The 18,939-nt window shown below is 45.2% G+C and overlaps 1 protein-coding gene across 2 annotated transcripts; it reads left to right on the top strand.

Annotated features, from left to right (window-relative positions):
* The first annotated feature begins 159 nt into the window (after positions 1-159).
* TRIM54 (tripartite motif containing 54) lies at positions 160-18,647 on the top strand. Of its 2 annotated transcripts, none has more exons than XM_014850365.3 (9): positions 160-711; positions 13,763-13,935; positions 14,475-14,646; positions 16,425-16,520; positions 17,206-17,439; positions 17,701-17,723; positions 17,834-17,958; positions 18,091-18,183; positions 18,510-18,647. In XM_014850365.3, the coding sequence occupies exons 1-9, from the start codon at positions 544-546 to the stop codon at positions 18,524-18,526; spliced, it is 1,101 nt and encodes a 366-aa protein (XP_014705851.1). In that variant the 5' UTR covers positions 160-543; the 3' UTR covers positions 18,527-18,647. The 2 variants fall into 2 exon arrangements, with proteins under 2 accessions (XP_014705851.1, XP_070368500.1); XM_070512399.1 differs by having other exon boundaries at positions 172-711; positions 17,704-17,723.
* Positions 18,648-18,939: the final 292 nt, after the last annotated feature.

The following is an 18,939-nucleotide window of genomic DNA, read 5'->3' as shown; positions in this document are numbered from 1 at the left end:
TTCCCCGTGAGCAGTGAAGCCCACCCCTGCTCTTGCTCAACGGAGTCACCCGTTCCTGAGTGAGTCAGGGTCACTCACTCGGTGACAGCTGTGGCTCGCCTTACATGAGCTAAATTGGGAGTTGGAATGTCACACAGATGCCCCTTGTTCCCCACCCCCACGTTAAAATTAATCTCCTCTCTGGGGCATGAGGGACAAACAGTGCTGCCCGTAGAGTGAACAAGAGTCGTTTGGGGAACAAAAGGAGAAATTTCCAGGGACATAGGCATTCAGGGAGGGAGGGATAGATAAAGCTACATGTGCCTGGCTGGAGTACAGAGCAAAGAATAGAGAGACAGAGAGTGTTCTGAAAACAGCTATCTAAAGACGAGGCGAATCGTTAGAGGAAGGGACAGGAGAGAGAGCAGAGCTATTTCAAGAGTGAGCAACAGAAGGGAACATAAGAATCCACAGACTGTCTGAAGTAAGCGAGGAAGGGTCCAGAGGCAGTGAGAGAAGGCCAGGACCGGGGCCAAGGCCAGGGTAGGCACGATCGCTGAGGGGATGAACTTCACAGTGGGTTTCAAGCCGCTGCTAGGGGATGCACACAGCATGGACAACCTGGAGAAGCAGCTCATCTGCCCCATCTGCCTGGAGATGTTCTCCAAACCAGTGGTGATCCTGCCCTGCCAGCACAACCTGTGCCGCAAGTGTGCCAACGACGTCTTCCAGGTGGGCCAGGGGTGGGGGCAGAGCCAGGTAAGGCAGTGCAAACTTGTGGGAGACTTCTCATTAGGTCAGAGCTGAGACCCCAGAAGGTGACGGGCAGAATGTTCTATGAGGTGGGTGGTGGCTGTCCTGGGTGAAGAGCAGAGGAAGAGCCAGGGTCATAGCAGATCCCAAAATAAGCATGAGTCAGCAGCTGCTATGCAGGCTGGCAAGTACAGCCTGTGCACGGAGAGCAGCTGGAATGCTGGTATCTACAGAGGAAAGAAGACCCCCATAGAAATTGGGAGGGAGGTGATCCTACATCAGACTATAGAACAGTCTTTTACTGAACTCTCCATTCCAGTTTGGAGTTTCAGATTTTGAGAACAATACGGAAAATCTGGAGAAAATAGCAATGAGATAATGAAACATTAAAAAATAAACACTATGAGAAAAGTTCATGATGACAGTGAAATTATTTGTATTTAAGGCAAAGTTTAACACACCCATCTTTAGGGGCAGAGTTAGACAGTGAGCAGAAGACTGGGAACTCTCCGCAACTAAAACTCAGGCCTGTGCGCCACTCCAGATTGGTCTGTAAAGGGGCCTGCTGGTTAAAAAGGATTGAGGTCACTTCAGCAGAGAAGGCAGAGATGAAATCTTACTTCCCAGAAATATAATGAGTTTGGATTTAGGCATGGTCATGGGGCAAAGCATAACTAATTCACAGATACCATTTTAGCTACTGGTTTCAAGAAGAAAAGCAGCATATCACAGGATGGTTTATTCCTAAGCTTGCTTTCTTGCCCTGTGCCACTGGTGTAGGTTCTAGTAATCTAGAAAATGGAACAAAGATCAGGGAGAGTGAGGAGAAGAGGTGCACACACACACAGACACACACACACACGCACAAAGACCTTGCAAATGAAGTAAAAACTCTGAATAGACCAGAGCTAGCTGGCTTACTATGCATGGGGCAATAAGGAACATCATGAACACATATTCTTCATCTATATCAGAAATTATGGGGAAATGTGTTGAATGCAAGTGATTTTTAACAACCAAGATAGTGCTTCCCTTTTAAGTTCTTTGGGGCAGCATGTTTGGGGGAAAACAATGGCCCAGCTAAGTCAAGCCATCCCCTAGCTGTGCCCTGTGACCCACCCTTTGTCTCTCTGCTGTTTACCATCTTCACTGAGTGCCCAGCCCCATAGTCTTTCCTGCCATCTTCCCATCAAGGCCCATTCCCATCTCCTATTCCTCTGCTTGTCCAAACCTGCCGTTATTTGGCTCAAGAGTGTCTCAGAGCCAGTGATTTTCCCTTTCTGGGGGCCTAGACTGACTGCTATGCCTGCTCAGCCCAGGCGTCGTCATGTACCAGAGGCTACGCCTTGTCCACCATCTTGGTTTTTCCCTTGCTCTGAACAGCTCTCTGAACATCCTTCAGGCTGAGATGCCTAGAAGGGGATGGTAAAAGGGTTTTGCCATTCTTTCTCATGAATTTGTAGTGAAACATCCTTTCATTAGAACCTGAAATATATGAATGTGAAGAGAAGTTTTGAAAGTGAAGATAACGTGTCCTGTAAAAAAGTGGTCAGAATATTCAAGTACAAGACTCACGGTATGATCGGGCAGAGGGACGCAGAGAAAGGTCTTGTATATGGAGGCTAAAAGATGTTTAAGTGACCTCCTTGTTCAAGCCTGTCCTGTGTATCCAGGCACACAGTTTTGGCTCCTTGAAGCTCTGGAATATTGATCTGGGCCCAGAGCGACCTGGGAATGGGTTGGGTCAAGCCCTGTGTAGAATATTTGGGAGATAACAGGGTTCCCAGGGCTTTGGGATGACTCTGTGGGTCTGGACTGACGTGTATCTTTTAAAGTGCAGAGTACCCCTAGGCCCTCTGAGGAGAGAAGAGGGAACAGCTCATTCCTTTGCTGCTTTATTTGGGACGGCCTGGTGGGAGGCTGACCCAGTTCTTCAGCTACACTTCTGTATATACATCTCAGTAGATCTCCCTCTGAAAGATGAGCATATTTAGTTTTTTCACACATTGCCTCCACATTTTGACAACTCTGGGCATAATAAGATTGTCTGTTTTCTAAGTATGGGGACAAGAATAGGACTTTTGGTTCCTCTATCTTAAAACCATTTATGAAGAATACCCTTAGAACGTTGCCTAGAAAGTTAACAGGACTTATAAAAGTGATACCAGTATATTATACATATATTTTTTTCAAACAGTATGAAAGTTTATATCAAGAAAACTGAATCTTCACCTCAGGCACTCAGTTCCCTTCTCCAGATGGAGGTAGCGATTGCCAACTTTCTTGGATTTCCTTCCAGAAATTTTCCATGGAGAGAGAACGTGTGTGTGTGTGTATATATATATATATATATATATATATATTTAAACTAGACCCCTTGTCTTACACCTGCCTTTGTTTACTTACTCTTGCTTAGTGGTTGTTCCATATTCACACATTCGTATCTGTGTCTTCCTTTTTAAATGGCTGTATAGTGTTCCACTGTGATGACTAGATCACGGTCTATTTAATCAATCTTCTCAAACATTTAGGTGGTGTCCAGCGTTTTGCTGTCCTGAAAACTGCTGTGATGGACAACAAACAAGAATTTTTGGGAATTGTGATTTTATAACATCAGGTTAACTAGAGAGCCAGGAAGGAAAATTTGAAAAATTAAAACATTTAATTGAAATGTTAAACAGTATTAAAGGTTTGGATGGAAATCATCCATTATCCTACCTCCTCCAACACAGTTATTTTCATGTTTGCATATTACTTTCAAGCCCTTGTCCCTATTCATATTTTTACATAGTTGCCATCACAATTTAACTAGTTTTCTTTAGAGCTGTAATACATCTCTCTGAATTTAAACAGAATAAAACACCATGTTAACCCCCTCTGATTTCTCCCTCTCTCCTTCCCCACATTTGCACCCACTCAGCTACCAAGCATTTTGACTAGAGGAAAGCTGTTGGGGTGGGAATTTGACACAAACATCTTCCCATGTGTTTCTGTATTTGTAAATTCTATTCACTCCTAAACTAAAGCAAGCCTTCAGTTTATTTTTATACCTGCCCCCACTTCACTGTGGGCACTTGTTTATGAGCTGCAACCTGTTGTAATTTAAAGGACAGCCAGAAAGCCTTGTAAGAAGGTTGTTCAGGAACAGCTTTTATGGAGGGTGTCCATTTAAGGAGCAATTTACAGAGTCAGGAATATCAAGACAGAGGCCGCCTTCTCTAATAAAGGGCAGTCTGGGAAAAAGATGACGTCTTTCACTCCACCGTGAATTCCACTTCTTTCTCGGTTAATTCTTAGGACCTGTTGTCATCAAGTGCAGGCCTGCTAGTGAAAATCCTACACAGCCTGCCTCTTCGACCACTTCCACCTGCTACTCAGGGCACTGGGACCTCCCCAGCCTGACCTTGGGCCAGTCTTCTTTATGAGAAATTGGTTCATTGACATTTTGTGAATTGCATTGACCTTGAAGCAGGATTAGGGATCTCACTTACTTTAGGGAAGAAACTTGGCTTAATGAGGAACACAAACCTAGACTGAGACTTAACCTTCCTGGGGGCTAGTCCCACTAGTTTCTTCCTTAATTTGCCATGTGATGTAAATCAGGCTATTTCACCCCTTCAGGGCTGTTTACACTTATATAGATTAGAAGGATGTTTTAAACTGATCTTTAATATCCTTGTAATTCTGATTTCACAAATTCAAGAAATATTATTATGAATTTCCATTTTTTAAGGGCTTTCCATTCTATTACTAGTCTCTCAGCTTGACTCACTCTTCTGCTTATCAGTCTTCCTTTCAGCCAGCCTCATTTCACACACCCCTGTGCCAGTCTCTTTGCTAGGTTCTGTCAGGCAGAGCCAGCCCTCCACTCAAATCCCTGTCCCACCCACAGCTCAGCTTTTAGCAACACCTGGATTCTCCTAAGGCTCTTCAACTTTTCTCCAAATGTCTGGTCTTCTGCCCACCATTTCCCCATGGTTTCTCCAGTATATTCTGAGGGTCTGGCCCAGAGGACCTACATGGTCCACTATTCATCATTGCCCAGGCCATCTGGTTGGGGGGAGATAGCCTCAACCTCCTTTGCATCCTGGACAGGTATCCTCAATTAGCATCACTCTGGATAGCCAGGGAAGAGGGAAAACATTCTGAGATAGATAAATATAGGTTTGATAGCGTAACTGCATTCACAGCGCATCTTTCCAGATGGGACATGTCTATTAGATGTTATGGAACATTACAAAGGTGCTAGAAGGCACCATACAGCCTAAAAGAGAGACAGCTTATGGCATGTATGCCACATAAAAGCCTTGAACATAACCTAGAATTTAATTCTATTTATTCCATTCCATTTTATCCTTCACAGTGAAGGAAAAACAGTTATTTCATCTCCAGTGGTTTTGTGTGCTCATGTATTTTTAAGGCATAGATTAGGATTATTACTATCCTAAATGCATGATGCCATTTGAGTTAGGATGGATGTTATTTCCATTTTACAGGGGAGAACACAAGGAAACAGGTTACAGCCACACAGAGGGACAGAGCAGGGACATAAATCTAGGTGTTCTGTTTCCTAGAATGATGGAATTTCCTCTACACATCACATCATTGGCACACGAAATTGTACTTTACAGTGCTGGCTTCCTTGTGTAAATGTAAGACTAAAAGGAAGAACAAAGACATTTATGTGTACACTAGACCTATCAGTTATTTCCCAGTCTTGAAATAGAAAGATAATCAGAAGCAGAAGATAGGTTTTTGCTCACTGGATATTAGTCAGCTGAGAAATCTTTAGCCCAAAGTAGAGACCGTCAGCCGTGGAGTGTAGTAAGGAGGTTGCCATCTACACCTTACTGTATAGAATTCCTATTTGTGGTGAGGCCAGCTAGGGATTTGCAATCAGAGCAGGAAGTAATCTCTTTTTGTACCATCTGCCCTTTGTCAGTTCGTGAAGCCTGTGGACCCTTTCTAAGGACAATATGTGTGTGGGTTTTTTAAGAACAATGTTTTTAAATGCATAAAATATATTACCTACGATTATAGAGAAAATCAGTTGCGTTAGAACACAGCATGCCTCCTCATGCATTCTTAACAGGGGTGATCTCTGTAATATTAAAAAGTTTTTATTGTGATTTGATTTTTTAATTTTTATTTATTTTTTGCTTTCCTGTAAAACTTCCCCCCAGCTTTAGTGAGGCACAATTGACAAAAATTACATATAAGATGGACAACATGATGAATTGATATATGTACTACATTGTGAAATGATTCCCACAATCAAGCTAGTTAACACATCCATCACCTCACATAGTTACCATTTTTTTGTGTCTATGGTCTAATATTCTCTTAGCAAATGCCAAACAAACAATATAGTATTATTACCTATAGTCACCATGCTGTATATGAGACCCCCAGGACTTATTCATCTTATTATTGAAACTTTGTGCTCTGTGACCAACATCTGCCCATTTCCCCCACCCCCAGCCCCTGGCAACCACGTTTCTACTCTCTGCTTCTGTGAGTTTGACCTTTTTACATTTGCAGTGTTAAAATTTAATGGGGAGGGGATGGCGATTAGGGAAAAGATGTCTAAAAAGTCTACTGGAAGGGGCAGTAATTTTAAAAAGCTTGAGAAACACTGGAATATAACTACCAAAATAAGTAGAACATGTTTGATAGAGTAATATATGTGCTTCTTAATTAAAACATTAAATAGTGAGGTCAAGCAGTGGGCCTAATAACTACTATAGTTTAGAAGTAGTGATAAGTGCAAATTATTTTTGGAGATTGGATCAACAACTGTAATGTTATATGAAAATACCTGTGATTTCTGTTGGTGACAAAGTCACAGATACTATTAAGACTACTGTGATTTGTTGCCTACCTTCAAAATTGGGGGAATTGCCCAATTTCTGCTAAAGGTTAATGAAAATAAAGATTTTTTTTTTCCCCAGCCAGGTTCACAGACCCCATGAATTCTTCTAGTCATGGATCTTTTGGGGGCTGTGATCCCCAGCTTGAGTACTCCTGCATTATAGGCACCAGCGTCTTCCTAAGCATCCAGACTTGAAATGCCAGAATTGTCTTTGACTCCTTCCTCTCCCCACAGCCCACTCACATCCCAGTGACTGCCCGGTTCTGCTGATTCCACCTTTGGCACCCCGTCTTTCCAGGATTGCTGCCACAGAGGGCAGGCCTCGTGACTTGCACTGACTTTGGCACGTGCTTCCCAGCTTATCTGTGCCTTTAGCCAGTCCCTCCCCTCCCATCTATCCAAATTACCTCTGTCAGATCAATATTCACTCTTATTTTCTCTCCCAGTTTAGAAATCTTGTCTACAAAATTAAGTTCAGATCCTTATGCTTGGATTCCTAGCCCTCCATGATTTTACCACAATTAAAAAAAAAAAACTCTTCATGGTAAAACCCACCTTTCTAGCTTCCCTCCATGATTCCCTCTGGTCTCCTGAAACTCTTTCCTACCTACCATCTCCTGCTACCTGTCTACCGTGTCTTCAAATGGTATCTTCTTAAACACCCCCTCGCTTGAACTAACATGGTTCTTCCCGGTTCCCCTAAGTGGTGTGTTGTCTTGTTGGCTCTTAGGGTACTCCAGCGCCCCTTTCTTAGTCACGTCACGACTGAGCATTACATTTTTAAACAGCAAAGCTTTTTTTTCCAAACCCCGAAGTCCTTGTACAAAATTTGGAAATTTTTTTTTTTAAAAAAAAAGGAAAGAAAGAATCACCCAAAATTCTATGATTCAATTAAAATTATTGCAAAAATGTTTTATTTTTCATAAAGTAATTCATGGTCTATACAGAGAAATTTGGGAAATGTAGATGGATAGAAAGAAGAAATTTTAAAAATCACCTGTAAATCTTATCACCCAATTCAAAATTGGGATCCTACTGTCTATAAAGATTTATATCCTGCATTTTCATCTAAAATCATGACGTGAGTATCTCCCCGTGTTGTTAAGTACTCTGTTAAAGTTAGTTGTACAATTCCATTAATAACTCATTAATCTTTCTTCTACTGTTAAAGAACTAGCATGTTTCTTATCTGAAAAAGCAATTTTATTGTTTATTCTAGTGGTAAGAATAATACAGATGTATTATATAAAACTGAAACCTTACCGATAATACCAATTGCAAAATGTAAGAACCCATCTAAACACACCAGGGCCATTTCAGAGATGGGACTTTAGGAACTGCTCACATCAGACCGAAAGAGGGCGCTACAGTGACAGCTAGGGGGAGGCACAAACAGAAGTGAGATACTAGATCACAAAGTCAGAGAGGGAGAGGGAGCCCACATGGTGTGAGAAGGGAGGGTTGTTATAAAAATCACCAGCTCCCTCCCCCCATCTCACAGGTACATACACACTGGTGAGGGTATCTGAAATTCCTACCATAATTATATCCATGAAGGCTCATTGCTCAGAGACCATCAGCCCTTGAAAGGACTTAGTGCTAAGTACAAATCCCTCTTTTCAGATCTGCAGAAATTGGGGCCATGAGGGAAATTATTTTCCCAAAGTCATAAATGGCAAATCCAAAACCAGATCTTCAGGCCAATGCTACCCTCCCCATATCATGCTGCATTAAATGCCCTCTGTTAAAATACAGAGATGTTACCAAGAAGGGGTAACAGTTTTATCCACATGTCCGGTACAGATGACTTTTTCAAAGTGGCCACCCAGCACCTGCAAAAGGTGTGGGACATAAGACAGATGAGTTTTGATAAGAGGAGGGAGTCAGGGAAGAGTTAGAGCAAACTTCCCAAACTTCATTCTCATGTCACCTTCCTGATTCTTCACCACCCGTACTACGATTGAATATTTCTCTGTAAAAGAACTCACATTTAAAGCTTAAATATTTACTTTATCCTCAGTCTAAGGGACAAAATCCATGAAAGTCACCATTTTTGTAGGCTGGTTATTTTTTCCAATATGCATTAAAATAAGCACATCAAAATTTTAAATGTCCATCCTCATACCTCCTAAAATCTTCATGCCTGTCATCAGTATGTATGCCATATTTTGAGAAACACTGAGTTAGCACATAAGTAGCACAGTGAGGTGGCGAAGCAACATGAGTGTTGTGCCATGAGCTAGAGGACCCTGAAAATTCCAAAATATAAGCTTTGCTGTTTTATTACTAGTCAAATTTAACGTAGTGCAAAAGAGTGTGTGTGTGTGTGAGCGCGCGCGTTTATATATATGTGGAGTTGGGTGTGGGGAAACATTGCTGAAGCAATCACAGAGGGGAAGGGATGTCCTGAGGTTAAGAGGAAAGCCAGCCAGCCAGAGGTAGCATGCGGCAGAAAGACTTGCACTTTGGAAGAGGGAAGGGACTCTGGGTTGAAGGGATGAACAGAGAAGCTGTGCTCAGCTGTGGTGTCTGCTTCAGGGCGCAGCGCCAGCCCTTAACCCAACTGTGAAGAAGGCAGAGGTGCAACCCTTCCCCATCACCTGCCCTCTGTGCTCTCTGGTTCTCAAAAAAAGTGTTCTTCAAACAAAGGATTTAGGGTGGACTGCCTGAGTGTTGATTGCCTCGCAGAGCCCTGAGTCCCAGGAGAATGGCAGCGATTAGCCAGTGGAATGAGCTGCTAAAGAAATTGCTTTGGCAGGTGGGGAAGTGGTGAAGAGGCACTGGGCCTCTCAGTCTACCTCAGGTCAACCCCCAAGATCCATCCTGACTTTAGGGAGTCTGGAGTAGGACCCTTGGCCAAGACATCCCAACAAGACCTGATTACTTTTTTTTAAACTTTTTTCTTTTTTAATATTGTGGTAAAATACATGTAATATAAATTTACTATCTTAACCATTCTTAAGTGTGCAGTTCAGCAGCATTAAGAACATTCACATTGCTGTGCAACCATCACCACTATCCATCTCCAGAACTTTCCATCTTCCCAAACTGAGACTCCATACCTGTTAAATAATAACTCCCTGTTCCCCCTCCTCCCAGACCCTGGCAACCACCAGTCTACCTTTTTTTCAAGGAAGATTAGCCCGAGCTTACATCTGTACCCATCTTCCTCTGCTTTATATGTGGGATGCCTGCCTCAGCATGGCTTGATGAGCGGTGCCATGTCCGTGCCCGGGATCAGAACCAGAGAACCCCAGGCCACAGAAGCAGAGCATGCAAACTTAACTGCTGCGCCACCAGGCGGGCCCAGTTCTACTTTCTATCTCTATGATCTTGACTATTCCAGGTACCTCATATAAGAGGGATTACACGGTATTTGTCCTTTTATGTCAGGCTCATTTCATTTAGCCTAATGTCTTCAAGACTGACCCACGTTGCAGCATGCAGACCCGATTACTTTGTCTCTGTTATTTTCTACTACAATCTATGTGACTTTTATCAGTATCCTAGATTCTGCTTCCTACTGAGTCAAATGTGAATTTTGTTTCTGTGTTGATAATATATTTTACTTGATTTCTTTCCTTAATTCTACCGCTCATTTTTCTTCTCCAGGTTTGATCACTTATATCTCTTCTTTTTTTATTATTGAGTTTATAATAGTTTACATCAATGTGAACTTATATCTCTTCTTTAATCAAAGATACTATATTTTCTTTCCTTAAAAATGTCAGATTGAAATTCTACTGTTTCTTGGAGCAGTTCTTCTTCTAAAGGGCATTCTTCATCTGTCCTTTGCTTGTCATGCTTTCTTTTCCCTATTCTTTTGGTATTATCTTGGCTTGCATCTCCTGGTGGATCCCTTCTGCTTATCACTCCTCTTTGAATAGGTTGGTTTTATCTGGGGCAGAGGGTGAATTCTGTACTCGACCCTCTGGCTACCTTGGCTTTCTTCCACTGTTCTCTTACATGTGAACTGGCTACCTGGATATTGTCATTGGTTTGCAATCTCTGTTTAAAAGTCCTTTGGCTTCCTTGGTGAATAGAGGGGCATGACCTGGATTAGTGGGCAGTTGAGTGCCTCAGTTTGGTTATGTTGCCTCAGAATATTTTTCACACAGAATCTAATGAATTACTTACCATGCAGGCATGTGTAGAAACATGGAAGGAAGTCTCTCCTGAGATTTGAGCTATTTCCTTTCTACAGACAAGCAGGTCATTCTGGTTGCGAGCTGGGCCCTTATAGCGTTGCATGACACACAGGGTTTTGATTCGATGGGTCATCTGTTGTTTATATCTGCTCAAACAACTTCAGTTCACAGTTGCACAGTTGATTTTTAGGCTGTTGTTTCTTTCCTTTGTGAAGGGTTGATGTGTGGCCCTTCATGACTCTTTTACTAAAATCTGTTTTGTCTGAGACTCAGAGAAATGAATGTTAGCTCTGGACATCGTCCTTCAATTGGCCTAAATTTTATTGTATCTGACAATATAGTATATCGATTTTTAGGACAGACTCTGGAGTTAGAGTCCCTGAGTTCAAACACTGGCTGTACCGCAATTATCTGATGACCAGGTGCAATTTATTTAACTTCTCTGAGCTACACTTTCCTATCTCTGAAATGGGACTAACAGTAGTACCTACTTCATAGAGTTGATATGAGTATCAAGTGAGTTAACACAAATAAAAGGACTTAGAGCAAAGCCTGGCATGAAGTGCTCGTAGATGTTAGCCATTGTTGTTATATTTCTTGTAGTCTAAGTAGGGGGCAAATCTTGATCTTCTCTACCATCTTTACAAGAAATTCTTGAGGAATGAATTCAGTAATATCTGGAAAGGCCATAGCACAGAGCTGAACACATTATAGGCCCTTAAAACACGTGTTGAATGTTAAATAACGAGTATAGAGAAAGGGCGCAGTGAGGGAGGGAGGAGGAAGGGAGAGGCTACCCAGGAGTTTGTCTTTGCTCTGGGCTAAAGCTTTAGAATATGCCCCTTTCCTCCCATTCAGACATTTTCTGAGCACCTTTGTATGCTTGCCACCAGCAAATCAAAGAGAAGTCAGATCCCCCCAGGAGCTTGCAGGCTTAGAGTTCTCCCAGCACCTCCTTCCTCACTTGGATTCCAAATATTGAAAGGTAATTGTATTAAGTAAACAAAAGCCCGGTAACCTTACACTTTAACCCATTCCCTAAATTCAACAATATTCATACAGTTGTAGTTATTGAGAAGGACAATACCCGAACACAGCCTTGGATAATCTCAAACTAATCCATTCCAGCTTTATGATGGGCTAAAGTGTCCAGTTCTTATAATTCTCAAGAAATCCCCCAAAATGTGATATTTGTGATACATCCCAGTAACTCTCCTCAAGATAGGTTGCCCACTGCACAATGGGGCTACATTTCCTGCCTTGCCTTCCTCTCTAGCTACCAAAGGTCAAACAAGACTGTGGACTTGGACGCCCTCTATGTGTTATAGGGCGTTACTGCACCCATACACGGGTCCCTCTGATGTATAGCATAAGGATTTGGAGAATTTTATGGAACCCAATTGCAAAAAAATACATCTAAATATGCAAAGTCACAGGTGACTATTCTCTCCATTACTCTCTTGGAGTCCGTGGTCTTTGAGCCAGTTAGGATTAGGTTCTGCTGTAAGTGACAGAAACCCCAAAATAACAATGGCTTAAAGAAGGTAAAAATTTGTTTATTCTCTTAAGTGAAAGTATGGATAGACAGTCCAGGACTGCCTCATCAGAGGTTCACTCCTTTTATCTTATTGCCGCTCTCACATATGGCTACCTCATGGCTCAAGAGGGCTGTTTCAATTTAAGCCGTGCCGTCTTCATTCCAGCCAGCAAGAAGGAGAAAAAAGGAGGAATAAGACATGCCCCTCCCATTAAGGATACTTACTAGAAATTGCACAAAACATTTCTATCTATATTCCATTGTCCAGAATGCAGGTACCTGGCCACATCCAGCTGGCAAGAAGGCTTGGACACATAGTCTTTATTCTATGTTTCTTACTAAAATCTCAGGGGCTCTATTAGCTACTATCCACAAACTGACTCTTCTCCAGACTTCTCTGCTCATAGTTTATGACCCCTCACACTTTGCACTTCTACTTGCACAAGACTTTGAGTGGCAACAATGTCAGCTCTTAGCCCAACTCCACAGGTCTTTTCAGTTCAAAAGCCACACATAGTCTAGCCACCTCAGCCTCTGTGTCTCAATTCCAAGTTCCTAGAGAGAAAATGTAATTGGTCTTGATGGGTCAGGCAATCACCTCCTCAATTCTGGATCAGTCATCTCCGAACTGGGGCATGGCAGATGGCAGGGCTCTCCCTTTTAGGATGGGATGGAGCAAGTTTTCTAAAAGGTGTAAGTGGGAGGAAGTGACGAGCATCTCTGGTAAGTCCTCCTTCTGAGCTTACCCCTATCATAACACCTAGCCCACGGGATGTAGTTGCCTGTTTGTTTGTCCTTAGGGCAGGGATGCATTTGTTATAGCTTACCCCCAAAGCCCAGTAATCCTGGAGCACTCAATGTTTGTTGCAGAATGAATAATCCAATCTAGTCCTTAATTTTACAGAGGTTGAATGCTTGCCCAAATTACCTAGGGCAGCACAAAAACCCAGGACTCCTGATATCCAGTCCCTGGAGTGACTTCCCAGAATTACCCAGCTGAATGTGGCTTGTCTGCCCCATTGTTCAGCAAGTGTCTCTGCTTGTGCCTCGGCCCAGGGCTGCAGAGAATCTTCCCTAGATGTGACCCATGAAAGCCCCAGGCTAGAGGACATTGGCTGCATTGCTCCGAGTCCATTTCCTGCCTGAGCCTTCCTGCCAAGGTCAATGTCTCCCCACAACTCCAAGCTGTCCCTTTTGGGAGATCCTGTCCTGACTAGGCCTTGACCAAAGCTAGGCTCTGGATGCAGGGACACTCAAGGAGGTGGGCTGAGTAATGGGGCAAAGGTGGGAAACGGGATCTCCATGGCCACCCGCCCTGAGCTGCTCTCAGAGGAAGGCTCAGCCATAGAAAAGAGCTGATGCTGCCTCCTCCACCATTCCCCTACTCCCTAGCCCCCGTTACCTTTCCCCTGCCTCTTCACAGTTCCTTCATGCCTCACTGTGCCTGTTCTCTCATGCGACCTGTCCCCACAGGCCTCGAACCCTCTGTGGCAATCCCGGGGCTCCACCACTGTGTCTTCAGGAGGTCGTTTCCGCTGCCCATCTTGCAGGCATGAAGTTGTCCTGGACCGACATGGTGTCTATGGCCTGCAGCGAAACCTGCTAGTGGAGAACATTATTGACATTTATAAGCAGGAGTCTTCCCGGTGAGCTGTCAGGGCCTCTTGTCTCTCTAAAGGGCGGGGCTGGGAACACAGCCGGGGGAACCATCAGGACCAGAAGGGAGGGGCTGAAATAATCAACCTGCCCCTTCAGTTTAGAGATAAGAAGACTGGACCCAAAGATGGGGAGGGACTTGCCCAGGTCACCCAGCTTAGGTGATCTCCGATTCCTGGTCAGTGCTCCACCTTCACTCTCTCCATCTGGGGAGGGGCTGGCGGTCCACCAGCAAGAGACTTGCCAACCCTCCATGACTTCCTGCCCTGTGGGACTTCCCTGCCTCCTAGAATAGAGACTATTCTTGGATCTAAGCCTCCTCTATCCCTTAGCTCTTTCTGTTCCTCAAATGAAGAGCACCATGGAAGTCACTCACCTGCCAAGCCATAGCACTAGCTGCAGGGGCAGAGAAGGTGGTGGTGATGGTTGATGGAGGCTGAAGAGAAGGTGATCATGGGACTCCCCCACTCTCTGGGCCCACCCCGGCCTGGACCCTGACCCTCCTGCCTTCTTGCCCACCTCCCTCCAGGCCACTACACTCCAAGGCTGAGCAGCACCTCATGTGTGAGGAGCATGAAGATGAGAAGATCAATATCTACTGCCTGAGCTGTGAAGTGCCCACTTGCTCTCTCTGCAAGGTCTTCGGTGCCCACAAGGACTGTGAGGTGGCCCCACTGCCCACCATTTATAAACGCCAGAAGGTATCAAGCAGCAGAGGGAGCAGGCATGTTGGGGCGGGGACATAGGACAGGGTCTCAAACTCAGCCTCTTACTCCACTTGGTTTTAAAGGTAGGCAGATCAGAGCTAAAGTCCCAGCTCTATGTGTGACTCAGTGTGTGACCTTGGGTAAGCAACTTGACCTCTCTGGGGCTTACTTTCCTCACTTGTAAAATGAGGATGAAAATGCCTACTTCTGAGAGTTGTAAGGATAAAGGAGATACTGGATGCAAGCAGAGACTTCGGTATGGTGGAACAGACACTCTCAAGGCCCTCTCACTATCACACAACTAGATTCTACATAAAACGTAACTTAAAAATTGTATTGGTAGGCACATAGGAAGTAAAGGAAATATCCAAGTAGGGGTAGGGTAGGGAGAGGAGGAGGGGAGAGTGAGCTGAGAACAGAACCTGTGGTAAGCACAGAAAAGGCAGGCTTTCCAAGAGGGCAAATGCTGGCAGTACTACTGGGCTAGAAAGATGAGACTATGTCTCCAAAGCCCTAAAAGTAGGGGGCCTGCAGTGAAGATGCCCAAGAATCCTGGTTAAACTGGAGTCCCAGGGACTAAAGTTGTCCGTTGTGCCACCTGGCTTTTGACAAGGCAAATGCAAATTCTGCCTGGAGGCAAAAGCCCTCAATTTAGGCCCTTGGGTTTTCCTTAGATTAAGAACAACAAAAAATTTAGCTCACAATTGAAGATACACAAAGAAATGTACCTCATGAGTGAAGTCAGCAGAAACAAAAATTATAGATTTAGACCTCTGAGGAATTCAGATATTGGAATTATTAAAGAATAGAAAGTCACTGTGTATAAAATGCTCTTTTAAAAAGACAGAATTTTTTTTTGTTAAGATTATGATAGTTTACAACCTTGTGAGATTTCAGTTGTACATTATTGTTAGTCATGTTGTGGGTGCACCACTTCACCCTTTGTGTCCTCCCCCCTCCCCCACCCCTTTCCCCTGGTAACCACCGATCAGTTCTCCTTGTCTATATGTTAACTTCCACCTATGAGTGGAGTCATACAGAGTTCGTCTTTCTCTGTCTGGCTTATTTCGCTTAACATACTACCCTCAAGGTCCATCCATGTTGTTGCGAATGGGACGATTTTGTCCTAAAAAGACAGAATTTTTAAGAAAGCAAGAATAGACTATCAAAAATGCAGATTTTGACAAAGAACCAAATAGAGGTTTTAGAAATGAAAATATGTGTTGAAATAAAACATTCAAAGGATTAATTAAATGAGAGATTTCTCTGAAGAATTAGTGAACAGGAAGAGAGGACTGGAAAAAAAAAACCCAGAATGCAGCACTGGGAGATGAGAAGATTGAGAATAAGAAAGTCTAACGTAAAGCTAATCGGAGTCACAGAATGAGAGAATAAAGAGAATGGAGAAGAGGCAATATTCTCCTAACAGATAATCAAGAAGAATGTTTCAGAATTGATGGAAGACACGAATCTACAGAAAAAGCATCTAGCCCAGTCCTGGCATTGGCTGGATATTTGGTGAATGTCTCTTCCTTTCTCATTCGGTGGTGAAGGACTTCCTTTCTCCACCTCCTTCCAAAATCCATACAATGTGCTTCCATATTTCTTGGATGGTTCTAAGCCCTCTAGATCTCTGGAATAGCTGCCCTGAAGATGCGCTGATCGTGGAGTCGAGGAAGCAGCCCTCTCCTCAGCAGCCCTGGCTGGAGTGGGAGGGGTGCAGCTGCAGACCAGGTCCTCCAGCCCTAACTGCTGGCCTGTGTGTGTGACAGACTGAGCTCAGTGATGGCATCGCGATGTTGGTGGCGGGCAATGATCGTGTGCAAGCAGTGATCACACAGATGGAGGAAGTGTGCCAGACCATCGAGGTGAGCCTGGGATGTATGGGAGGGAAAGTTTCTGGGCTCCCGGAAATAGATCACAAGTAGTGGGATGTGCTTAGCCAGGCTGCAGATTTGAATCCCAGCTCTTCTCCTCACTAGCTCTGTGACTTTGGTCCAGTTACTTTACTTCTCTGTGCTTTTTTTTTTTTTTAATTACATAAAATAATGATAATGAGAATGATATGGTAGCTACCTCACTGGATCTTTTTGAGAATTAAATGAGATATTACAAGTAAAAACCAGGGCCAGAGATATAAACAGCACTTACGAAGCTAGTTTAAAATATCTTGTTATCTGCAAAGAGAGTAGATCTTAAAAGTTTTTATCACAAGAAAAAAAAATTTTATAACTGTGTATGGTGACTGATGTTAACTAGACATATTGTAGTGATCATTTCACGATATATACAAATATTGAATCATTACATTCTACACGTGAAACTAATGTATGTCAATTATACTTCAATAAAAAATCGTGTTATTACTATTACTGAAACAATCTGGTAATGAGCAGTCCTTAGCTGGAGTTCTGGCTCTGCCACTAACTTGTGGTGTAATTAACAGGTCACTTTTCTTCCTGGCTATCTGTGACTTCCTATTTAGTGAGAAGTGGGACAAGTAACTGGGTGCTCCCTCAGCTATGAGGTCTCATCCTTGCTCCGGTCTTTCAGGACAACAGCAGGAGGCAGAAGCAGCTGCTAAATCAGAGGTTCGAGGCCCTGTGCTCAGTGCTGGAAGAGCGTAAGGGTGAGCTGCTGCAGGCACTGGCCAAGGAGCAGGAGGAGAAGCTGCAGCGGGTTCGGGGACTCATCCGCCAGTATGGGGACCACCTGGAGGCCTCCTCTAAGCTCGTCGAGTCCGCCATCCAGTCTATGGAGGAGCCACAAATGGCGCTCTACCTGCAGGTGGGCCCTGGGGGAGGGTGGCAGGCTGCATAGTAGCTGGAGTGGGGACCTGGGCACCTGGAGACCTGGGTTTGAGTCTTATCTCTGGTTCCTGTTTGCCCCAGGATGTTGGGTCAAGTCACCGTCTCTAAGGCCCTTTTCTCCTTAAGGAATTGGGACATACATCCCCACCTACTGCGCAGGACTGTGGTGGGCATCAGAAATGGGACTTTGCCAGAGGTTGGCACAGTGCTTACTCTCACCCTCCTTTCTTCCCTGCAGCAGGCCAAGGAGCTGATCAATAAGTGAGTAGGCGGAGCGGGAAGGGGGAGAAAGGGGCCGGGCTCCACTGCCATGGGGAGGCAGGTGAGGGTGCTGAGGCGTTTCCAGATGAGCCGCTGCCACCGCCCCGCAGGGTCGGGACGATGTCGAAGGTGGAGCTGGCAGGACGGCCAGAGCCGGGCTATGAAAGCATGGAGCAATTCACCGTGAGCGTGGAGCACGTGGCCGAAATGCTGAGGACCATCGACTTCCAGCCGGGTGAGGGGGCGAGGATGGGAGGGGGCAGCAGGCCTCTGGGACTGGCGTCCAGACCCTCTGGGTGGGGTTCAGGCCAGGCATGACGGCCAGAGAAGCAGAGACTCCAGCTCAGGAGGCCTGCGTTCGGCCCAGGCGCTTCCCGGGAGGAAGAGGATGAGGAGGTGGCATTGGACGGGGAAGAGGGCAGCGCAGGGCCCGAGGAAGAGCGGCCGGATCGGCCGGAAGGTGAGTGTGGCCTGAGGGGCCTGGCGGGGCCTGGCTAGTACTCTCCTGTCCCGTCCTCCGTGATTGTCCTCCCAGGTGCAGCAGGGACCGCTTGTAGCCCTTACTCCTTTTAAGTGCTTCCCAACTCCCAGCGGGAGAGGAGCGCCCCCTAGCGCGCGTGCAAAAGGACATTTTCTTTCCCGCCTCCCATTCCTCTGGGGCTTTGGACGACAAGGTTGGGTGGGAAAGTGGAGGAGAAATCCACGTGGCTGGGGGAAAGGGGTGAGCTGGGGTTCGGAGTTACTTTGTTTCTTTGGAGCGCCTGCTCACCGACTTTTCTTTCCCAGGCACAGTCCCGAAGTGACCCGCCCCCGGAGCCCGTGCCACCGGAGCCTGGCGCTCGGGTCTGCGCAGAGACCGCCGCGCCACCCAACTCGGCGCCCCGCCGCGGGGAGGGGCTCAATAAAAGGCTGTTGTGTCCCGACCGCCCCTCCTTTCACTGCTCCCTCTCTCAGCCTAGGCTTGGAGGCAACCCCATCACCATCCCGCCCTTCTCCAGATCTGTGACTATTTGGGGGGCGGAAGTGGAATGAACCCCAGTTGGGCACCTCCTTGATATCAGGCACGGATTCGCGAGCCCAGTGCCAAGGGAAAGGGGTCGGGGATGATGCGGCGGTAGCAGGACTTGAGGTCCTGGGGGACTTGGGGACGATGAGGACCACAGGACCTTGGCTGAAAGCCATTCTCGCGGAGCCCTCCTGCAGCACCTGGTTCCCT

Source organism: Equus asinus, chromosome 6, assembly GCF_041296235.1.
Source record: "Equus asinus isolate D_3611 breed Donkey chromosome 6, EquAss-T2T_v2, whole genome shotgun sequence".
NCBI classification, from domain to species: Eukaryota; Metazoa; Chordata; class Mammalia; order Perissodactyla; family Equidae; genus Equus; species Equus asinus.
The sequence above is the reverse complement of the archived record's forward strand: the minus strand, read 5'-3'. Positions and strand labels throughout refer to the sequence as shown.

Coding starts and splice junctions, on each gene's coding strand:
- TRIM54 (XM_014850365.3), top strand. CDS start 544: ATGAACTTCACAGTGGGTTTCAAGCCGCTGCTAGGGGATGCACACAGC. Junction 14,647..16,424: donor CCATTTATAAACGCCAGAAG/GTATCAAGCAGC, acceptor TGTGTGTGACAG/ACTGAGCTCAGTGATGGCAT. Junction 17,959..18,090: donor GACCATCGACTTCCAGCCGG/GTGAGGGGGCGA, acceptor CGTTCGGCCCAG/GCGCTTCCCGGGAGGAAGAG.